Below are 24,060 nucleotides of genomic sequence, written 5' to 3'. Positions count from 1 at the left end.
CGGTGACACCGGTGACACCAGTGACCTCATCGCCCATCTCTGCCCCTGCCCTGCCCGCTGTGCCTTCCCCTGCGGTGACACCAGTGACAGCCGTGACCTCACGGGTCCCCCGGGTGACAGCTCGGGGGGACTGGGAATTTCACCGCTCCGCCCCTGCCCCGCTCACTCAGGGCTGGTATAAATATGGGTCATAAAATGAGCTGGTCACAAATGTTAAGGTGAATGGTGTGTGTGTATAATGGTAAAATAACTCTGTTATAAGGATATCGTGGGGTTTTTTTTTTTTTTTTCTTTTTTCCTTAGAAATTATATAAATAATAAATAGAATAGAATGGAATAATTTTTAATATACTATATATTATATATTAGATATCATAAACTGTGTATTATACATTGTATTATATATATTATGCATTATATGTATTATGTTCTATATGTATTATATAGGATAATATATAAGATATAGGATATAATATACATATATAATACATAATATATTAATACATATTATATAATACATACTCCATAATATACATGTATAATATATATGTATGTGTATATGTATATATAATATATTATATATAACATGTATTATTATATATATAATATATTATATGTATTATGTTCTATGTATATTATATAGAATAATATATAATATATAATATATAATATATAAGAATACATACATATATAATACATAATATATTAATACATATTATATAATACCTACTACATAATATACATATATAATATATATGTATGTGTATATGTATATATAATATATATTATAATATATATTATTATATATAATACATTATATATATTATGTTCTATGTATATTATATAGAATAATATATAAGATATAAGAATATATACATATATAATACATAATATATTAATACATATTATATAATACATACTATATAATATACAGATATAATATATATGTATGTGTATATGTATATATAATATATATAATATATATAATATATATAATAAATCAAAAAATCCAGATTAAGGAAAAATAAATTTGGTTTGAAAGTTGCTCCTTCAGTTCCACACACCCAAACCTGAGAGTGAAATAACTCGGGGGAAAAAAAAATAAATCGAGAGGAGGAAAATCCCATCCCTGAGCAGGGAAAAAGGGAGTGGAGAGAATTTTGTGCCATCTGCTGTCAGGAAAATGAATTTCAGCCCCAGAAAAAAAAAAGAAAAAACACAGCTCAGAATTCCAGCAGAACACTCCAGAGGAAATGTGAATATTTTCCAGAGGAAATGTGAATATTTTCCAGAGGGAATGTGATTATTTTCCAGAGGAAATGTGAATATTTTCCAGAGGAAATGTGAATATTTTCCAGAGGAAATGTGAATATTTCCCAGAGGAAATAGGAAAGGTGCTCAGCTTTTTTATTAAATCACCCACGAGATAATTTTTTTTGTCCGACTTCTGAGGATTCCTTTTAATGTGAGAAGCAAATTAAAACACACCGGTTGTTTTAACAGTTGCTGGAGCTCGAAATTGAGATTAAAAACCCCCCACCCCTGCCTGTCCCACCCCCAAAATAAAAAAATACAGATGTCACAGGTAATTTACAGCTTTTTTTTTTTGGCAATACAATTATTGGGTTGTGTTTTTTTTAACAGCAAACATTTCTTCTTTTTTTTTTTTTTTTCTCAAATAAATACAATCTGCTCACACTAAATTAAAAAAAAATCAACATAATAAACAGAATGATACAAGAGGTTGAAAATTAATCAAAAAAGAAAAAAAGAAAGTTGGTGACATCAAGTGTGAAGAGATGTCGTGGAGAGAAAATAATTTTTAATGGGAAATAATAAAGGAAGTGGCTGAGTATTTTCTGCTGTGGGTCATGAGGATTCCCTGGGGAAGGAGTTTGGGGAAGTGATTTGGGGCCTTTGAGCCAATCACAGCCACAATTAATTACAATTATTTTACCCTTTTATCACCATCCCCAGCCCTGCTCCCCTTTGGGACCCCAAACCATTTCCCCTCCGCCTCCTTGGAGAGAAACGACCCCGAACCACAAACCAAAGCCAAAATTTGGGGATAAAAATCACCCCTTTCATTAAAAAATTCATAACAGGAGGAGACTCAGCCAACTTCTGTCTGAAACTGCTCACCCGGGGTGAAAAGGGAAATAATCAACTTTTGACTGAAGTTTTCACGGTCTGGATCCTCATTTTGCATAAACCAGCAAAGCTCTGTTGATTTGGGTGTAATGTCGATTTAATTCTTGTTTTTTTTCTAAACCAGACACAATCCAAATTATAAAAATTAACAATTTATTCTTGACAAGTTTGCAGCTTTTTCTTTTCTTTTTTTTTTTTTTTTTTTTTCCTTAATTGTGGAGAGAAGGAAAAACCTGGGAAATGTTGTTGGAATAAAACCTGGGGTCTGATGCAGCTCACAGTGAAGGAAAAGATTTCGGTGAGATCAAGTTTGGGGTTTTAAGTTTTTCTTCCCCAGTTTAATATTTCTGGAGCGACATTAAATCCACATTCATGAGCAGCAATGGGGTGAAAGTGAAGCAGCAATTTTTTTTTCTTCTTAATTTCTCAATCATAAATTTAAAAGGGACAACACTTTTTTCTCTTTTGTTTTTTTTTTTTTTTTTTCTCCCCAAAAAGCCTTTTCTGCTTATCACGAAATCCCCCAAGAAAACTCAAAATGCTGAAGAAAAATAAGATTTTTCTCCCTGTGATTCTTCACACCTCATTCCAGACAAGAACTACAATTGTCAAAATATTTCCCAAACATCCAAAAATATATATATATATATCTTAAAGAAGAGTATTTTAACATCTACCTCCTCAACCACTTTTTTTTTTCTCTATTTCTATATCAAAGAGCAGCTAAAACCACTCAAATTGTGCATTCAGCTTTTGCTCCCTCCCCGTTTCCTGCCTCTAAAAAAACTCCTTTTAAAGTCACTCAAATCTGAGCAGCCCTTCCACTCTTTCTACAGGCAATAAATATTAGGATATAATGATATTTCTTGCCCCAGGTTACACCTGGCTGGCATGAAACAAAAAAATCTGGAGAATTCACACTCTTCAAAAACCAATTTTTTTTTTCTTTTTCTTGCTGTGATTGTCAAATATTTAATTTTTAACTTTTTGCATGGAGGAAAACGAGCCAGGAATGATTTTGAGGATGTTTGTACACAGCCCAAAAAGAGTGGAAATGACAATTAAATTACTGGCAATAAAAGAGTTGAAATGACAATTAAATTAATGGCAATAAAACCACGCAGGAGCAGTTTTGGGTTTTTCTTCCCGTCCTAAATTTCCTCCCCGGCTTTTCAGTCCCATCCCTGCTCCAATAAAGCACTTATGAGTGTGTTACACAGTCCTAAAGGCAAAAATAATGGGATATTCCTATAGATTGTTGGAATTTTGGGATATTTCCCAGGTGTATTACACAGTCCTAAGGGCAGAAATAATGGGATATTCCTATGGATTTTGGGAATTTCTGGGATATTTCCCCCAGGATGAGCCTTTGAGTATGGACAGGATGTGCTGGCCTCAGTTACACAGTCCTAAAGGTAAAAATAATGGGATAATCCTGTGGATTGTGGGAATTCCTGGGATATTTCCCCCAGGATGAGCTCTCTGGTCCCTGTGGATATAGACATGATGTGCTGGGCTCAGAGTTACACAGTCCTAAAGGCAAAAATAATGGAATATTCCTATAGATTGTGGGATTTTTGGGATCTTTCCCCCAGGATGGGCTCTCTCTGCCTGTGAGTATGGACAGGATGTGCTGGGTTCAGTGTTACACAGTCCTAAAGGTAAAAATAATGGGATAATCCTGTGGATTGTGGGATTTTTGAGATCTTTCCCCCAGGACGGGCTCTGTTCCCCCAGGATGTGCTGAGCTCTCCCTGTCGAGCTCCAAACTGAGCTCAGCCCCTTTGGGTTGGCTCCATCCCAATCATTTCACCTCTTTCAGGAATAGGGAATTTTGCAGTTTGTCACTCCTTGGTGGTTGTGGCAGCTGGCGGGAGGCGACACCAGCCCTGCCCGAGGGGAAAACCCACCAAAACAACACCCAAAACTTGATTTTCCTACAATAAATAAACACCAGTTTGGCCAGTGCTGACTCCTGTGCCTCCCACTGCTCCACACGAGGTTTCATCCTGGGCAGGGATGGCACAAACTCTCTCCTACAACACCTCAGCTGCTGTTTTTTGCTTCATTATTTGGTGTTTTTTCATTTGCTGCCCAGAGCAGCTGTGGCTGCCCCATCCCTGGAGGTGTCCAAGGCCACCCTGGTGTGTCCCTGCTCATGGAATTCGATGAGATTTTTGAGTTTTTCCGACCCAAACCATTCTCTGGGATGATTCTGTTCCTGGGAATACTCAGACTTGTGGCCCAAACCAGGAAAGGAGTGTGCCTAAATCTCTTTTATCCCATTTAAACTCATTTTTAACAAGTTTAATCACCTGCTGACAGCAACCCAGCACTGCCGAAATGTCTGCAGCAACTTTTGGACCCAAGGTTGATAATTTTAGTTAATTCTGATCCTAAAAAAACCCTGCTCTGATGTCACTTCATGTTACAAATACCCACTGAGGTGTATTTTGGGATCCATCCTGCAGGCTCTGGCACCACGAGGATCCCCCTTGTGAGCCCAAATATCTTGGTCAGAGATGGAAACTCTCCTCTTCCACTTTCCCCCAAATCCCAGCTCTTCCCTCCCTGGATAAACAGCATCAAATGTTGTTCCTAAATCAAAGCCTTGATTTTTTTTTTTTTTTAGCTCCTTTGCCTTTATGGCAGATGGGAATTAAGGGAAAAGGAAACAAAGCACTCAGAATTCCAGCTGAATTCCAGCAGATTTTTCATCCCATCAGCCTCACCAGGGCTGCCAAAGGGACCCAAAGCCACTGGAGGGTGAATGGCCAGCACAAAAATCCCAACATGAAAAGGGAAAAAACTCCTTTTCCAAACCTCCTGAAGGGAACTCAACTGGCACAAACCCTTTAGGCTGTGTCTGGGCACACAGGTGGATTTCAGTAACCAAAAATAAAGGAATAAAACCCCAAATCTGAACTTCCCACATGGCTCAGGTTTGGTTGGAAAAGGCTTCTTTTATCTCCACTCCCAATAAATCCCTCCCGGCTCTTGCTGCGCTGACTTTTGATGCTCCAACTTCACCTGTGACTGATGAGAAATTCAGAATTTTTCCTCTGATTTGGGATTTCCCTCAGCACCAACCAAACATCTGAGACATTCTGAGCACTCCCATCCTTGCCTGCTCAGCCAGAGGAGAAGGAATAACTTGACCCTCCTTTTCAACTCCTCCAAAAGTGGTGCAGAGGACTCATTTCCAGCCTTTAGGGGACACAATTTTGATTTTTATGGGAGGTGCTGAGGCTTTGGGGGCTGGGAGAGCAGCAAGCACGAGGTGCTGAATAAACTTGAAGATGTTTTGCAAAAATAGCAGCGAGAAAAAAACCCAAGCCCAGCATCCTGCCTGACACAGAGCTCGTTGTTTCACACGGTGCAGGGACAGTGAAAGTGTCACCAGAGCTCCCTCCGAGGTGAGGAAACCGACCCCAAACTGTGCAAGAGCCTCAAGTTATATTTTAATTTTTTTTCCCACTTCAATCAGCCTCTTTTTTGTTTGTAAATGAGATTTTTGTTGTTGTTGTTGTATCTGTGTGAGATATGCTTTGAGTGACCCACTGCACAGATGATGAGGGGTTTTTGTGGTTTTGTTTTTTTTTCCTCTCTGTCAATAAAACACAAGGAAGAAGAGACATTCTCCAAGGCTGGGAAAGGCTGTGTCCTTGCTGGGGTTATTTTCCTATTCCTGCAGGAGGGTTTCTCTCCAGTTAAAACCTCCAGTTGGTCCATGAGTGAGGGGCAGGATGGGAGGGTCTGTCAGCTGCCACACTCCAGTGTCCCCCAGCTCTTCACAGGAGCAAAAGCCCAGGTAGGGAATCTGTCAGGAGAGAGATGGGAATTAAGGCAAATAAAAAACAAAAAACAAGGACAGAGCTGGGCAGTCCTAAAAAATAAAGCCCTGCTGTGCTGCTCCAGGATTTCACCCTTTTTTTTTTTCTCTTTTTCCCTCTCCCAAAGCCCATTTTCAGATGGTGGTTGACAGACTGTGACCCCACAAAGCACAAAAGAGTCCCTGCAAACCCATTTTAGGTTTGCCATTTGCCAGATGTCCGTTTTAGGTGGACATTTGACGCCTAAAAAACACCAAACAGTCCCTCCAAACCCATCTCAGGTGGACACCTCACCCCACACTCTGCCCCAGCCTCTCAAACCCTTCTCCTCCAGCCTCCTGCAATAAATAAAACCCAGAGCAAAGCTTTGCTCCTGCAGAGTGCAAACCCTTTTTCCAGTGCAGAGCCAGGACTGTGCTCCTCACTGCCCTTTACCTTCCGCACCATCTGTACAAAATCCTTGGAGTTCTGGGGGGACAGCCCTTGGAGCTGGCAGGTACAGGCCTCCAGGGAGGAGGCATGAGCCACGATCAGGATGTTATTTCCTGAAAGAAAAGGACCAACACAGGCTGAGGAGGGAGGGAAAGGCAGATTTAAGGGCTTGGACACCAAGATCAAGCAGCCATTTAAAATATTTTGTCATATAACAACACCTAAAACTGTGAATTCAGGGGGAAATGTGATTTGTTAACAGGTTTAGAGCATTTCTCAATTTTCAGGGCGATGGTTAACTCACTCCTACTTGGTTTCAAAAGTGCTTTCTGGAGAAAATAAGAATTCCAGCGAGATTTCAGCTGTGTGGGGAAGCAGATGCTTTTTTTGCCTACGCAAAAAAATAAATTAATTCCTATTACAACAAACACTTTAATTTCACTCGCTGGCTTTCCACAGTGGCAGCTTTACATTTCCATTTCCAACATCCTTTACCCCACTGTGCCTTTGAATTTTGTGTGCAAACCACTCAAATCAGAGCTCAGGATGCAGAGAGATGAAATCAGTGAAAACAGCAGAATTTAAGAATTCTCAGAGTGTTGCGGCTGAATAATAACAGGTAGGGATTAAAAAAAAATAATAATTCAATATTGTGTTTGGAGAAATGTTTTAAGGTGTTTATGGGAATGTAATTTGGAGGGAAAATGCTCCATTTAATGCTGGGAACACACAGCAGAGGGCAAATAACTCATTTATTCCCTTGGGAAACAAACAGCTGCTGGTGGGTCGGGATATCTAAAATAATTCTGCTGTTTAACTTCATGGACCTCTCATTGTGAGTATATCTGAAATTACAGCTCTGCTGCAGGGCTTTTCATCTGGGAGAGAGTCTGAGGGATCCAGGGGTGGGAATTCATCCCCTGGGAGGGGAGGGTGGGTCAGGAATATTGGAATTCACATCCCAGCCCCTCTGCAGCACCCACCTTTGCCTTTACATTCACTGATGATTTCCTTTGTTACTTGGTAGCTCCTGCTTATGTAGGTATCATAAGACTCAGAAACCACCAACTTGCTGACAGGAATATGAGGTCTGTGAGGAGAAAAACACACCCAGTGAATGGTAAAAGATAAAGAATTCTAAGTGCAAGGTGTGTGAGGAGAAAAACACATCCATTAAATGATAAAAGTCAAAATGTTCTAAGTGCAAATTGTGATTCATCTGGAAGTATTTGTTCTGAAATTCAATCCACAGAACTGGGAGCTACACTAGTGATCTTTAAACTTCAGGAATGATTTATTCTCCATTCCTGCATGGAGAAATTTGGGAAAATGAGAACAGGACCAGTCAGGGGAGGCAGCCCATATTTCATGCCATGCATGTTTTACATTAGAAGGATGTGTTGTTGTGGGGTTTTTCACCACTGCAGTATATCTTGTGACCATATATCAAAGAAAAAACATTATTCACCACCCCTCCATGTCTTATTTTAATGGCAGAGGCAGGAAAGTAGATCCACATTAGGAAAAAATACCATTTTCCCTCCACAGGATTTCTCCTTGGGAGAGGGGACAGAGCTCTGTCCCACCTGAGCTGAGCACAGAGAACAGAATTCCCCCACACTCAGCACATTCCCCATGGTTTTCCCACAATACAGGGATTTTTGGACTCTCCTGACTCACTGTGCTGTTGTCAGCCACAGGATGCCCTTCCAGGGAGAAATACAGGGTGAGGAATTTTATTTAGATATATATCCTGGAATATCTAAATAAAATATTATTTTACTTTATATACATATAAATTAATACAATATTACTTCTTGGAAGTGCTGGAATTTTGGCTGCAGTGACACAGCACAAACAGCTCCTGATGGAAGTGGTTTATGGTATAATTAGCTATGAAAAAAAATCAGGGTTTTTTTTCTTTTTTTCCTTTACCTTCTTTTATTTAACTTTTAGTGTTTCAATTGCTTATTCCACCTGAAGGTTTTTAAACACAGCTGGGAAACACCGGGATTTCATAAAGCTCAGAAGGCCTGACACAAAATATTTGTCACCAAGCCCTTGTAGGGGGCACCCCTGTGTGTGTTACTCCTAAGTTTTAAGAAAAGTGTTAAAACTCCTTTGGGGAGATCCCAGGACAAGGAGCGCTGGAAAAAAACCTTCCACAATCAGGAGGAATTGCCAGTGATGTGGGAAACTTGGTTTATAAAAAGCCAAATTTTATTATTTATATATATTTTTATATTTTCATTTATTTTATTTGTATATTTTATAAATAAATAGTTCATAAAGAAAATAAATATTTTATATATAACTTTAATATATCTATATATAATATATAATATATATTATATAGTAATATCATTTATATTATTTGTTTTTATATTTTTATATTTTTATATATAATTACATATAATATATTATATATATCTTATATATTTTACATAATTTTTATTTTTGTTTTATATTCTTATACATTTTATATATAAAAATAGATCTTATATATATTACTTTATATGTATTTATATATATAATAAAATATACTTTATATATCATTTTAATATGTTTATATATTATATATTGTAATATTATTTATATAATTTGTTTTATACTTTTATATATTTTATATATAATTATATATAAAATATACATTATATATTATAAATAATATATATTATTATGTGTATAATATTATATAATTTTATATATATGTATATGTATATATATATATATATAAATATTATTTTATATATAATAAAATATATTTTATATATAATTTTCAGGTCAGCACGGCAGCCTCAAGCCTGCCCTGAATTTATTTTGGCAACCTCAGCAGCTCTTCCAATCAGTCCTAAACTCCAAACCTCAGCTGTGCTCGGTGCTCAACCCCCCAGTGACCCCCCCGAGGCTGTGACCCATGCCGTGGTACCTGTAGGTTGTATCAACGCTCAGAGTGGCCGCGGCCAAGTCCACGGGCGGGATCCAGGCGGGCAGGGAGCTCCCCGACACCCACTTGGTCCATTCAAACAGCCCCGGCTCCACACGGATCTTCAGGTTGTTCTCCTGCTGCATCCCTGAAACACAGAGCGACAGAGGCCATGGGGCAGCTGGGAGGGGACAGAGCGGCTTTAATGCTTCAGGGTGATTGGTGAGTTCTGTATTTGCTATGGGAACTTGGAGTGTTTAATGTGTTTATGTGATGCCTGACTGGGAATGTCAAGCTCTGGCTGGCAGCTGCTGCAATTAGAAAAGGGTTCCTTGTGGATTGTGCTGATAGAAAAGATATTCCTGTAGAAATTATAATTAACATTCACTTAATATATAATATTAATTAATTTAATATTAGTAATAACAATATAATTATTATAATGTTATATATTATATTATATATAGTTTATTATAGTATATACAGTATAATTATAGTAATGTATATATAATTATAGTATATACAGTATAGTATATGTATAGTATAATTATAGTAATGTATAGTATAATTATATACATAATATAATATATAATATATCATATATGGTACCATACTACAATATATAATATATAATATATAATATATAATATATAATATATAATATATAATATATAATATTATATATATCACATACGATATATATCATGTACAAAATATATAATATATCCTATACCATATATCATATATAATATACCATATATAATATAGACTACCATAAATATATAATTATATAATGTATATAAATACTAATATATATTATATACAATAATAAAATAAATTATAAGATAATAATAATATGATCATAATTAATTCAATAATAAAATTAATAATAATTCCCATTCACCATGGACTTAGGTCCATGCTTTTTTATCTGCTTCTCAGTGTTTTATGCAGAAGATGAGGAGAATTCAGCCTGAGTTTCTCACCTTTGAGGATGTTGTGAGCTGTCTGCACACAGCGCAGGGATGGGGAGCTGTAGATGTAGTCTACAATGGTGTTTGTTTCTAGCAAGGCTTCACCTGCAAGAAAGTTTTGACCTTTGGGAATAAATCCAGGTAAAAATGGCATTCCAAGGAGCTGCTGCTCGTGGGCCTGGCCCAAAAAAAAAAACAGCCAGAAAAATTGTAAAGGTCTCGGATTTAATTTCATTTCATTTGTAAGCTGTAAATGAAATGATTCAACACAGCTCAAACTGCAGCTTAATTGAATTGGCTGGATTGTCTGCTGGCATAAATCAGCATTTCATTACACAGGTGGGAGATCACAGCAAACGAGATAAGAATCAACTCCACTGCCAGGGCTGGTAATAAATATTCCTGCAGCAGGGTTTGTTAATATTCCTGCAGCAGGGGTTTAATATTCCTGCAGTGCCTGAGGGGACCCAGGGAGAGCAGGGATCTGCTCAGGCTGGCAGGGAGCAGCAGCCACATTTTCCTTCTGTTGGAAGAGCAGGACAAAGGAGGGGACATTCACCCTGACAGTGGCTGTCACCATTTCCAGGCTGACCCAGTGGGGTCATTGAGGAGAGGGACATCCACCAGCCCTGTGTCACAGGAGCTGCTCACGGGCTTTGCTCAGCACAGGAATTATGTGAAGGTCACACCACAGCTGGACCAGTGTCCCTGGACCCTTGGGTGACACAGAGAAATGTGTCCTCAGGCTTCAATGGCACCAGCAAAATGTGTCCTTGGAAGTTTTTAATGCCACACCAAATGTGTCCTTGGAAGCTTTTAGTGCCACCAGGAAAGTGTGTCCTCAGACCCTTTTAATGACACACAAAGTGTGTCCTCAGATCCTTAAATTCCATCAGCAAAGTGTGTCCTCAGACTTCTCTAATGCCACCAGAAAGGTGTGTCCTTGGACTTCTTTAATGCCACCAGTAAAGTGTGTCCTCAACCCCCTTTAATGCCACAAAAAGTGGATCCTTGTACCCCTTCAGTGCCACCAGTAAAAGGTGTTCTTGGATCCCTTTAATGCCCCCAAAGTGTGTCCTCAGATCTCTTTAATGCCACCAGCAAACCGTGTCCTCTAATCCCTTGAATGCCACAGCAAAGTGAGTCCTGGGACCCCTTTAATGCCACCAGCAAATAAGTGTCCTCAGACCCCTCAAATGTTACCAGCAAAGTGTCTTTGGACCCATTCATTGGCATCAGGAAAGTGTGTCCTCAAACCCCTTTAATTCCCCACAAAGTGTGTCCTCAGACCCCTGTATTGCCACCAGCAAAATGTGTCCTCAAACCCTTTTAATGCCACCAGCAAAGTGTCCTTGGACCCTTAAATGCCACAAATTGTGTGTCCTTGGACCTCTTTACTGCCATTAGCAAAGTGTGACCTTGCAGCCCTGAAAGCCACAGCAAAATGTGTCCTTGCACCTCTTGAAAGCCACCAGCAAAGTGTCCTTGGACCTCTTCAAAGCCATCAGCAAAGTGTCCTTGGACCTCTCTAATGCCACCCAAAGTGTGTCCTTGTCCCCCTGAGTGCCACCAGCACAGTGTGACCTCCCTTCTGTCCTGTGCAGATTGCACACCCTGCTGCCATGTGGCCGAGCATCTGAGCATCCTCCTCCTCCTGCTGCTGAAGTGATTTATTTGTGCTCAGAAAGGCCAGGATAATTTTAGCTGCCCTAGTTTTGGATGTGACCAGCAAGGAGTGCTCGGAAGGATTTGAGTGCTGGAGCTCGTGTCTTTAAGGGGCTGGGCTGCCCTCATCACAGCTCTCAGGATGTCATGGCAAAGGATTTTCTGTCTGTACACAAACCAACAGGCTCAGAAGTCGCCAGGGATGAGGATGGGGAGGGTGGGAATGATTTGGGCTGTGTTTGTGACAATACAAAGCCAAGCAGACTGATAAAAGGATGCTGCTGTGGCAAACTGGATGAAAAAAGCCTATTTTGCATGAGGTGACAGCCACATTTCTCCCCAATGTGGATAAAAACAAAGCCTTCCCAAGGCACCCATCCTCTGCTGGCTCTGAGCTCACCCCACGTCCCACATCTCTGCTCTGCAGCAGCTGGAGGAGGTGAGGTTTCCTTTGGAAAAGGGAAAAATTACTGGGGAAGGTGAAGGGACTTTGCAAAGTTCCCTGAAAGATTTAAATCCCGTTAGCTCAGGGCATCCAATCTATTTTTTCCTGGCTTGCACTTTTCCTTTCTCTGATGGGGGGTGTGGGAGGAAGAGGGTGAAGCTCCTGGGCAAGATTTTCATGAAATCATGGAATGGTTTGGGTTGGAAAAAAACCAAAAACCCCACGGACAGGGACACCTTCCACCACCCCAGGCTGCTCCAAACCCTGGCCGTGGACACTTCCATGGATGCACCACCTGTGCCAGGGCCTCCCCACCCTCACAGGGAACAATTCTTTCCCCAAATCCCCCTTTTTCCAGCTGGAAGCTCTGCCTGGTGAGCAGCACTTACCCACGAGCCTGGCCTGGGTGCAGCCCAGCACGGTGATGGGAGCGTCCTTCTCGTAATCCCTGAACCCACCACTCCTCTGAGGTAAGTTATGAGGCATATTCAGGTTACTGCGCATGTACCTGCCTGCAGGGAGAGGTGCCAAGTGGGATTATTCCCCCAGACAGGGGCAGGATTTTCCCCTCTGATTTATTTTCCCCTCTCCCACTCCCTGTGCTTTGCAAGTCCCGCCTAAATTTTTTTTTCCCCTCTATAAATCCATCAAGAATCTCACAAAATTAAATAAAACACTTCTCAGCAGCTCAAAATCACCACACAATGTTGCTAAGGTTCTAAAAAAATATTTTTAGGATTGATTTCCCCATGGGAAAGTCATTTCTATCCCACAACAAACTTTTATGCTTTAACAGGAAAGTCAGAGCTCTTCAGCCACAGTTTAGAAAGAAAAAACTTGTGAAATCATCCTGTCAGTACAAGGTATTGGTGTTTCTGAATAGAAGAAAGACTTTCAGGACAGATTTCTGATCAGCTCTAAGGCCAACAGAGACAAAAGTTACAATTTGTTCACTACAGTCTGAAACCTGAGCATAAAACTGGATTGAAAACACCAATTTATGCCCCCAAAACTCTGAGCAGAGTTATTTCCATTTAGGACTGAGAGCCAGCAGTGCAATTTTTTTTTTTTTCTTGATGGCAGCAAATGTTTTACACTGAACACTGAGTACCAACACCATGACTGCATTTTCTCTTTGGTGATGTAACTGTGGCCATCACCTGTGGGCCTGATAATTCTGGGTCTGAGAGATTTCAGCCTGCTGGCAGCTGCTGACTTTTTCCCAAGGAAAAATTTCTCAGGAAAGCTTCTTCTCAAAACAATCCTGGCAAACAACTCTCCTTTCTCAGAACAATCTTTCTCCAGGTGGTGTTTTGCTGTTTCTCTGGTTTAACCCATGGGATCAGAGAGGTGTCGTTCCTATTCCCCGACCATGTTCAGTCTGGATGGGAACACCTTATAAAAGGCAGTGAGAATTAGACAATAAAAGCCTTTTTTCTGTGCTCTTTGCCTTCTGAAATATTTGGAGTCTCTCATCTTTCTTTCCTGTCCTACGACGACAACCACCCCTGCAATATTTTCCCAAATATTGGCAAACTGAGGGAGTGTTTCCTCCTGGATGACTTTCTGCTGCACAAAAAGCATCATTTTCTGTTCCAGTGGCCACTTCTCCTCCCTCCATCAGCTCCTGGGATGCCCCTGGGCTCACCTTTGGCATCGAAGCACTGGGACAGCCAGTACTTCCCAAAGACCACGTCCATCCTCTCTCCGTGCCTGCAGACGAACAGGCAGCGCTTCTGGGGGCCCGGCTGGCTGCTCATCCTCAGGGGCTGCAGGGGAAATCAGAGCATTAATTCTTAGTTTTCATGTTTTCCAGATTCTGCACTGCATTGGTGCAGAACTCTGAGATTTGCATAAAGTGTGAGCAGGTTCTCCTCAGAGTTTAGATAAAATAATCCTTTTCCAGCCCCAGAACCAAGGGCACCGCTGCAGCTTCAGGCCCAAAAAGTGCAAACAGGGAATTGAGGAAACTGGGAAGGTGGGACTGCATCACCTGGAGCTGGAATTGGACAATTCTCCTCAACATCTAAACGGACCAAAACTTGTAAAAAAGTGTGAAAATTCAAGGCTTGGGTGTAGCCTTGGCCAGGCTCTGGCACTGCCCAAAGTGTATCTTTTTAAGAATCCTTTTAATAAATCCCCACTTTATTCCTTTAACTCTGCCCAGCCTCTGCTCCAGGAACTCTCAAGGCATCAAAGTGACAGCAGGTCTGACCTTCACCAGAGTGCAGAGACACCTGAGCCAGCACAGGAGCCAGCACCAGGCTCCTCCTGCCTTCCCTTGTGCAAACATCCCAGGGAAGGCTGCAGGATTTATGGCTTTTATGGCTTTGGGGAGCTCTTTGGGAATTTTTAACCCTGGTAAATTTATGGTGATATAAAACTGCTGAAGGGGGCAGAGGATGGGCCCTGCCAGCCCAGCTGGAGAGGCACTTTGGGGATGGGGCTGTGTTGATGGTGTTTTACACCACAACAACAAAGACTTTGAAATTTAGAAGGTTGAAAATGACTTTTTTATTTTTGGGATGTGTTTTTTTTCTTATAGTATTTTACCCAGACCAATTTGATTGGTGAAACAGAGGAAAACCTCTTCAATCACATTGGTCAGAGCAGAGGGACATCAAGAAGTCCCTCCTAGGGAAAGGAATGAATAACAAAGGTACAGTTTACAAAAACATCTTTTTAGTTTACAGAAAATTCTTTGGGGAAAAGAATTCCAGCAAACTAAAACATCTTAAGGCAGGGAACCAGGGCTACATCGTGCCACCCAAAAACTTTGTACCTTGTGCTGCAGGGAGTGAAAAGATGATTTTTTTGGGGGAAAATCCATTCACTGGAAGGTGTCCCCAGTGATTTCTGACTGAACCTACCTGCACATTCTGGCAGATGATGGTGAGTGGCCCAGAGTCCCCTGGCCCTTGCTCCTCCTGCTGCCTCCTCTCCAGAGCTCCATCAGCAAAGGCTTGAAGGGAGGGGGAAAACGTGGTGTTCAGGATGGAGTAGGACCTGCCAAAAAACCAGAAAAATATTGTCCATGGGAATGCTTTTCGTGCTCAGGGTGTTTCTGTAGCTTTCAGGAGCTGGTGGTAATTACTGTTGTGATGTTGTTTCATTGTGATTTGGGTTTGGTGCTGCCTTGAGAGCTCCTTGCCAGGTGACGCACACACCATCTCCACGGGCTGTTTCCTTAGAAACAATTCACAGAACAATTCCCAAACTTTGGGAGATTGGGAGCCTCTTTCCACCCTGGAATATTCTCATGGAAAACTCCAGAGCCTTCCTGATGCTCACCAGCATCACCTGGGGACCAGCCCAGTTCACCGACCATGGACTTGTGGTCCCAAATTTGGGAATTAACTATTACAGGGAGTTTTCACTCACCTTTGCAGCACAAGCTGTGGCTCCAGCAGAAAACTGGGGCCTCTCCCTGGGCAGTTTTTAGAGTTCTACCCCTGGCAGGGGCCTGGCACACTCAGCCCTGTTGTTCCTGCATTTTTCAGTGCTGCCCATTCCCCTTCCCACCCGCTTTGGGAGTTTATTCCCCCCAGTGCCTCCTGTTAAGTGCAGCCAAAGGGATTGAACAGTCCTCACTCTCCCTCGAGGGCCTTGCCTGATGATGGTCCCCCTGAATAAAGCTCTTATTCCCTGATATTCAAGGACTTTGACCAAAACCCTGGGGACTAAACTGTGACAGGCAATTACAGAAGCTGCTGACTCAGTTACCTCTGCTTAGTCATTAAAAAGAAAAAAAAGCCATTATCAGGTAATGGATGTGGTCATTTCCTTTGACAGAAAGAGTTGGCAGAGCTGGCACTTTTCAGTGCCTTAAATACCTCAGGAGCTGCTTCCAGTCAGGATAAAATCTCTGAGGGGTTTCACAGCTGTTAAAATAACCCCGAGTGACTCTGGGACAGAAATAGGTCACCTGTGTGATTTATATCATTTAAAGGAGGAAAAAACTCCCTCTGATGGTGGTCCAGATCCATTATCTGGTGGATTTAGGGTGCAGGGATGACACTGAGCTGGTGGATTGTTCCTGAGCTCCCAACAAGGGCTGGCCCTGCCCTGAGGAATTCTTCCCCTCAGTGCCCAAATGCAGGTGGAGTCAGCACAGAGCCAGAACTTGGATATCTCAATGTGAAATAACCTCAACGTGAACAGAATCCCAGTTCTCACTCAGGACCCATCTCTATTTCTGCACAAAGTGACTTTCTTCCAGCTGTCAGCCCTTCCTCCCATTTATCCCTTATTTTTAATTCCTTTCCTGCCTTGCCCATATGATATTTTTTAGGACACTGGTCTGGAGGATATCAAGGATTTTTTTTTGTTACCCCACCTCCCTCTGCCCCCAGGGGCTGCCACACCATTTCTGAGCCTTTCTTTCTCTCTAAACCTTTTAATAAAGGCCACAAACACTTCACAACATCTATTTATAGATGGCAGGATTTGCTGGGAATGGGGATGAGGCAGAGACAAACTCAGTGTGCCTGGAGAAGAGCCACCAGCCTGTCCCCAGTGCTGCTGGAAAACACAAACTGCTGAGGCTGCTCCAGCTTAGTCATCCCCTAAGGACAGGTCACTGTTTGGAAGCTTTTCCTCCAAAATCCTGGTTCCATCTCCTGTCCTATGGATGGTGCCCTGTGTCCCCTAAATAAGGGGTTAAATGAGTGATTTTGGGACCAGCATTCTGTTTAATGAACTCCCACCAAAATCAAGAGGCACAGCCTTATTCAAAAGGTGAATTCTCACTGAAGCCAATGGCAGGCTCCTAAAAATCTTGCTAAATATCCAAAGAAATATTGCTGTTCTGGAGTCCTTTTTAGCATATTCATGCACAGAAGATGTTTCTTCCCAAATTAAGGCTCAAATTTCCACCCTCCTGATCCCAGAGGTGGCTGCACAGCAGTGCCTCCAGCAGCCATCTGCTCCAGCAGCAAAATCCTGGGAGAGCCAGAAAGAGCTGCTGCAACATCTCAGCTAGAAAATTAAATAAATAAAATAATCACCTTGTCCTCTAATCCCACGCTAAGGGAGAGCATCTGCTGCTCCTTGGCTGAGGAGAGGAGGCTCTGTGTGCCAGCTCCTTCCCCTCAGTGCCCTTCTCAGCATTCCCTCCTGCTTCCCCAGGGAAATCCCAGCTCTGAGCCCCTCTGTGCAGAAATGGAAAGGGGAGGGAGGTGTTGTACTGCACCCCCACACTGTTAACAGGTGTTCCCATATTAGGAAAAGAGTTGAAATGTCACCCCTGGAGTTTTAAGGAAGAAAAAACAGAAACTTCCATCCTTCTCTCACTGTAGTTGTTCCTGTGCCAGGACAAAGGCACTGAAGTTGGACCCTTGGAATGAGAGGACACTGCCTCAAGCTGTGCCAAGGGAAATTTAGGTTGGATATCAGGAAAAGGTTTTTACAGAAAGGGTGATAAAGTCCTGGAATAGGGATAAATAGAGATAAATTCTGCCTGGGGAGGTGGTGGAGTCCCCATCCCAGGGTGTGTTTAAGGACAGACTGGATGTGGCACTCGGGGCCAGGGTTTAGTTGAGGTGTCAGGGCTGGGGTGGACTCGATGATCTTGGAGGCCTCTTCCAACCTGGTGATTCTGATTCTGATTCTTCAGCTGTTCCTCAAGGAATATGTCTATTTTCTATTAGGCAGCAAGGCAAAAACCCTTCCCAGATTACTCAATACTTAAGAGAGAGCCCAGAGTCTCTCAGGGCATTTTGGGGTGTCTCAGCAGGTTCCAGGGACCTCCCTGCACTGTGCACGGCTTTTATTCTTTTGTTCTGCATAATTTGCTATTTTCTTTTTAACTAAAACCTTTTTGCTTTTTCTCAACACACCCAATCAACCCATCTCACTCATTATTCTTAAACCATTTCTGAGAAGTCACTGATCAATCCTCAGAGCTCGATACACCCTCGTGGGGCTAAAAAACACACCCTGGCCTCACACAGAACAGTGTCAGGACAGCTTGACCTTACCCATGGAACACCCAGGTGCCACATTCATCAGCCTTGGTGATGTAGTTTTCAGGCAGCAGCCCCGAGCAGCCAGTGGCCAGGGAAATGCCATAAATCCAGCCCTCACTGGTGCTGGTTTGCTCCACTGGGGACATGAAAATGAAATCCCCAGGCACCAGCTCCAGCTCGTCGTCGTTCTGGGGAGTGTAGGGGTAGATCACCTGCAGAGTCTGGGGGAGGAAAAATGCACAAGAGGGTTGTGAATGGTAGGGGATCTTCAGCAGAGTGGAAATTGTGTTTTTTGGGACGAAACTGTGGGAAATGCTAAAGGTAAGAAGGTTCTCAGAAGGCTGTGAGAGCAGGCCTCAGAAACAGAGTAGAAGAACTTGGGATTAGCTGCAACTCCAAAGTTTGAAAGTAGGAAAAGATACAGTAAGAGATAAGATAAGATAGATAAGATAAGAAAAGAAGATACAGTAAATAAGTAATGATACAATAAGCAAGGATATGAAACAATAGTTTTGAGTTTGTAGGCTTGGCCAGAATAGACGTTAAGACTGCAGATAAATATGCTTAGCAAGACGGTAGAAGGTTTTAAGCTTAATAATGGGGTATTGTGTATTGTTAATAGAAATCATACAAGCAAGCATTGTTTGAAGCAGGTGTGGCTTTTAGTGGTTGACAAAGTCAATGTCCACAACCCCCAACACTGAAACAAACTCCAGAGCTTTTACCTCCAGAGCTTTACCTCATGGTTGACAAAGTGAATCTACAACCTCCAACCCAGAAACAAGCTCCAGAGCTTTTACCTTGTGGTTGACAAAGTGAATCCCCACAACTTCCAACATAGAAACAAGTTCCAGAGCTGTTACCTCGTGGTGGAAAAAGTGAGTGCCCACAACCTCCAACACAAAAACAAGCTCCATAGCTTTACCTCATGGTTGACAATGTGAATGCCTACAACCTCCAACCCAGAAACAAGCTCCAGAACTGTTACCTTCATAACTTTTACATTCTGTCTGACAAAGTGAATACCTACAACCCCCAACACCGCACCAAGCCCCAGAGCTTTTACCTCATGACTGACGAAGCGAATACCAACAACTTCCAACAAAGAAACAAACTCCAGAACTTTACCTCCTGGATGACAAAGTAAATGTTCACAAGCTCCAGAACTTTACCTTTTGTTTGACAAATTGAGTGTCCACAACCTCCAACACAAAAACAAACTCCAGAGCTTTACCTCATGGTTGACAAATTGAATGCTCATAACCTCCAACAAAGAAACAAGCTCTAGAACTTTCTCTTGTGCTTGACAAAGTGAATCCCCATAACCTCCAACATAGGAATGAGCCCCAGAACTTTTTACCTCATGGTTACAAAGTGAACGTCCACAACCCCCAGCACAGACCCAAGCCCCGGAGCTTTACCTCGTGGTTGACGAAGCGGATGTCCCGGGAGAAGATAGCGGCCACCCAGTCACAGCCCAGCTTGACGTCGATGCTCTGGGCCAGCTTCTCCAGCGTGGGCAGGTGGCTGCTCTGGAAGTGATAGGCCAGGGTCACGTGGAGCTGCTTCTTGTGGGGCTCCACGTGCACATCTGCAACGGGGAGAGGAGGGTTAAAAACCCCTTCCTGCCACTGATGGACCCACTGATGACCCCCGTCACTGCAGACAATGGATGCCAAGGGAGAAGAAGAAGAACCCAGGGCACCACCCTAAAATCTCCATCTTGTCCCTTTGCATCTACATTCTAAAAATCCCAAAAACTACAAAATCTTCTACACAGTGACAACTACAGCACTCTCTGTTACACATTTGTGACTTGCAATTCTTCTCTGCTTGGAAGTTTTTTCTCATGGACCAAAATCAAAGCCTGTGTCCTCCTGGGCTCTGTGCCAGGCAAACCCCCCTGCACAGACCCCAGACCCTCTTTCTCAGGTCTCAGGCCTCTCTACCGAGGTCTGTGACTTTCCAGGGTGCCCAGAGGGATGCCCTGGACTCCAACATGCCAGGCTGGAGACTGTGGCCTCTAACAGGAGCTGGGCTTGCAGAGATGCTCAAGTGGAGCTGAGCATCATCATCATCATCATCATCATGATCAAACTGGAGTTCAGCTGGAAATGCTGTGAGTGTGAGGTCTCTGACATTGCACCCTAGATCAAAATGATTTTTTGGGGTTTTTTTCTGGGTCTGACTCATCCCTGAGTCACAGCAGGGCACCAGACAAGGAATCTTTGCAAACTGCCAAACAATGGTTGTGTGACAATCATTATTGCAGCTCTGGACATGCAGGATCTCCTGCCAACAACAACAAAAAAAGGACATTTTTCCAGGTAGGAAAATCCAGCAGGCTTTGGTGAGGATCTTTCCAAAATAAGCAGGTTAAAAAGCATCATTTTTACTCTCCCTCCATCATTCTCTCTGCTGCACTAAATCACAAATCCATGGAATGTGCAGGTTTGTGCAAGTTGATTAAAGCTTTTCCCTGGACATTAGTTGGATTATCAGTTTAGCCCCTGAGGGTGAGGTATTCCCAAACTATGGAAACATAATAATGGTTCAAAATTATCCTGCAGAAAAAATAAAAATTTACATTAGGAGATTATTCCAGGTGAAAATATGTGAACTACTGGGGCTCTTACAGTAGATGTGGAAATCACAGGATACATTGTTTGCTCGTAATTAATTCTTGCTTATTCAACCGAAAATTGCAATTAAATTTGACTGATTATTCAGTCACAATTGCAGCTATTCAGAGACTTGGCTCCAAATGCCAGCCAGGGGTAGCTTTGCAAGCTCATCCATCTTTTTTTTTTTTTTCATTGTTGTTTTTCATCAGCAATAAAAAATTTGTTCAAGATCTCTGAAAAAAAAAACCCCAGAGATTTTAATGTGATAACCTGACCAAGCTGTGGTTGCAATGCAGCAACTGCCTTCCCCTAAAAATCCCCAATTTGGCCTGAATTGGAGCAGTCTTGGGGCAGAAGGTTGCTGGAAGCCACCAATGCTTCTTTATTCTGGGTCAGTGGGGTTTTTTTGGATTAAAAACTGATAAGAGACTGAACGAGCTGAGCTACCCACAACAAAACTTTCTAAATTTACCATCTCACTTCAAACTTATTTTGTATTATTCATTCTTTATGCTTGTAAGCATTTTGATCAATAAACAAATAGGGTTTTTTCCTACATTTCTCTGAAGAGATTTTTCTCCTGGACCAATTAAAAGAAAATTTACTTCCCAAAAGGACCCTGTTCAAAAGATTTCTCCCAAATTTACTCTAAACCAAGACACAGCACTCCCAGGGTGCTGGGAATTCCCACTTTGGAGGGGACTGGAGGAGGTTGTTTGTAGAGGATGAATTCTTCTAAATATGGGGGTCATATGAGCAATCCAGTTTATTTGAAAGAATAAACCTGTGACCATTCCAAGGGCAGCAAAAGTTATGTAAAAGGAAGAACAAAAGATGGAGAAGGTACGAGATAGAACAAAATATAGTTCACAACTCCAGGATGTGAGAAACTGGATGAAAACCAGGAAAAAAGAACTGAGTAATCTGCTGTATATAACAATCAACCAATAGGAGCTGAAGAATTAACAGTGCTTTTAAGGAGCAACCAATAGTGAAGTAGCAAAAAATGCCTGATTAAGGCTAAAAACTGTAAAAAAACCCCTGTAGTTTTGCAATAAATGGCTCACTTTGATCATATTGATCATGGAGTGATGTCCAATGTCGCCCTGATTTTTCAGCCTTCTGATTGTTTCTCATTCTACTGGAGCTTTCTCATGATTCAAACACAAAGATTGAAGTTTTGGTAACTAAGGCATTCCTTCCTGGGGGGAAGGACAAAGTGATGGACTTCTGAACTGACCACCGGGGTCAGAGAGGTGGTCCTTTCATCCCCCAATCCTTCATCAAATTCCTAACCCTATTTAAACCCCAATTCATAGTAAACTTTCTCTTTCTCTCCTCACTTTTCAACCTGACGGGTGAGTTGCGGTTCTTTCATGTCATGTTTGCAACAAACTATTCTTGATCTTGTGCAGCTGTTCAGCAGTGGAGAGACCATGGGAAGACGAGATTCTGCTCATTCCCCCTCCAGAAACAGGAGAGGATCATGGACAGTCCCATCATTGATCTTCTGCAGTTGTTCAGCAGTGGAGAGAGACCACAGGAGGATGAGGTTCTGCCCATTCCCCCTCCAGAAGCAGGAGAGGATTTTGTGCAATTGTTCGGCAGTGGAGACCATGGGAGGAGGAGGAGGCACTGCTCATTCCACCTCCAGAAGCAGGAGAGGATTGTGGACAGTCCCATTCTTGATCTGCAGTTTTTCAGCAGTGGAGACCACAGGAGGATGAAGTTCATTCCCCCTCCAGAAGCAGGAGAGGATCATGGACACAGCCCTGTGAGCACTGAGGTCGGAAAGGGCACTCAGGGTCCTCTCTCAGAGCCCTCTTCACACCTCAGAGGTGCAGTGACAGAACAACCAGGGCTCTGAAATGGCCGGGGAAGGTTGTGTGGTGGTGGCTGGAGGCGGCGAGCGGGGCAGGAAATGCTGAGCCTCGCTCAGAGCAGCTCTGTGAAAGGTTAATGAACCACCAAATGTCAGCTTCCCCTCCAGAAACAGCACTGGCAGCTCAGGGGGAGACACCTCCCAGCTGAAAGGACAAAGCGCCTCGTGTTTTCCTCTGAGTTTTCACTTAAAAAATCAGGGATTTGCGTTTGAGCTTCACTTTTTGGTGCCATCAGGGCTTTGGGGGTCTGAGAAGTTCCCAAACCATGAGCTTTGGGAGATGCTGTGCTCCTTCATGGCTTTGGATTTTCTGATAATGCCCAATCTGGGCTCCTTCATGGCATCCAAACTTTGGTTTTTCTGCCAATGCCCAGGCTGAGCTCTCACGACATCAGAGCTTTGATTTTTCTGACAATGCCCAAGCTGAGTTCCTTCATGGCATCCAAACTTTGGTTTTTCTGACATTGCCCAAACTGGGCTCTTTCATGACACCAAAATTTAGTTTTCTATCAATGCCCAAGCTGGGCTCCTTCAGGACACCTAAATTTGGGTTTCCTGACAATGCCCAGGCTGGGCTTTTTCATGACACCAAAATTTGGTTTTTCTGACAATGCCCAAGCTGGGCTCCTTCATGGCATCCAAACTCTGTATTTTCTGACAGTGCCCACCCAGGGGCTCAGCCACTCACCTGCTTTGGAAGCCGCCTCTGCAGCGAAGTCTGCAGCAAACTTCTTGAGCACCTCAGCACTGTCCTCCTTGACGAAGAGGCCGATGAAGTTGGAGGAGGTGTAGAGCTCCAGGGGCAGCGGGGCGGGGAATTTGCATTTCCAGCGCATCACCGTGGCCTGCAGGGCTTCTGTGAGAGCCTCCACCTTGCTGTCCTCACACTGCCAGGGAAACAGGACAGGCTCAGGGAGGAGAGGACGTGGGTGGGTGTCAATGGGTTACCCTTCCCCCCATGCAAAAAAGCACAGGGGAATAGGGGAAAAAAAAAAAAATCTATGTTTAGAAATCCTGGGCCACTCCCTTGTCCTCAAAGCAGGATCAGCTATCCCCAAATAACCTCCCCAACCTCCCCCACCCATTCTCACTCTGAGAATCACTGGAGAGGATGAGAATCCTGAATTCTGCTGCTGCTCTTCCCTGGAAACAACAGCTTAAG

At 42.7% G+C, this 24,060-nt stretch overlaps 1 protein-coding gene across 1 annotated transcript in view; it reads right to left on the bottom strand.

The window, feature by feature from the left end:
• Window positions 1-5,821: 5,821 nt before the first annotated feature.
• The window catches only part of UBASH3B (ubiquitin associated and SH3 domain containing B), a gene marked incomplete at its 5' end in the record, with an annotated part of 72,106 nt that continues 53,867 nt past the window's right edge, over window positions 5,822-24,060 (bottom strand). Inside the window, 11 exons of the mRNA XM_083878122.1 lie at window positions 5,822-5,971; window positions 6,420-6,529; window positions 7,400-7,506; window positions 9,346-9,490; window positions 10,329-10,421; window positions 12,816-12,938; window positions 14,075-14,195; window positions 15,297-15,432; window positions 18,405-18,613; window positions 19,814-19,983; window positions 23,587-23,785. Coding sequence (XP_083734248.1) covers window positions 5,834-5,971; window positions 6,420-6,529; window positions 7,400-7,506; window positions 9,346-9,490; window positions 10,329-10,421; window positions 12,816-12,938; window positions 14,075-14,195; window positions 15,297-15,432; window positions 18,405-18,613; window positions 19,814-19,983; window positions 23,587-23,785 — 1,551 coding nt within the window. The 3' untranslated portion in view covers window positions 5,822-5,833. The remainder of the gene's footprint in view (window positions 5,972-6,419; window positions 6,530-7,399; window positions 7,507-9,345; window positions 9,491-10,328; window positions 10,422-12,815; window positions 12,939-14,074; window positions 14,196-15,296; window positions 15,433-18,404; window positions 18,614-19,813; window positions 19,984-23,586; window positions 23,786-24,060) is intronic.

The sequence above is a fragment of the Zosterops lateralis genome (assembly GCF_965231275.1).
Source record: "Zosterops lateralis genome assembly, chromosome: 25".
Taxonomy (NCBI): domain Eukaryota; kingdom Metazoa; phylum Chordata; class Aves; order Passeriformes; family Zosteropidae; genus Zosterops; species Zosterops lateralis.
This window is presented reverse-complemented; position numbering and strand designations above follow the sequence as displayed.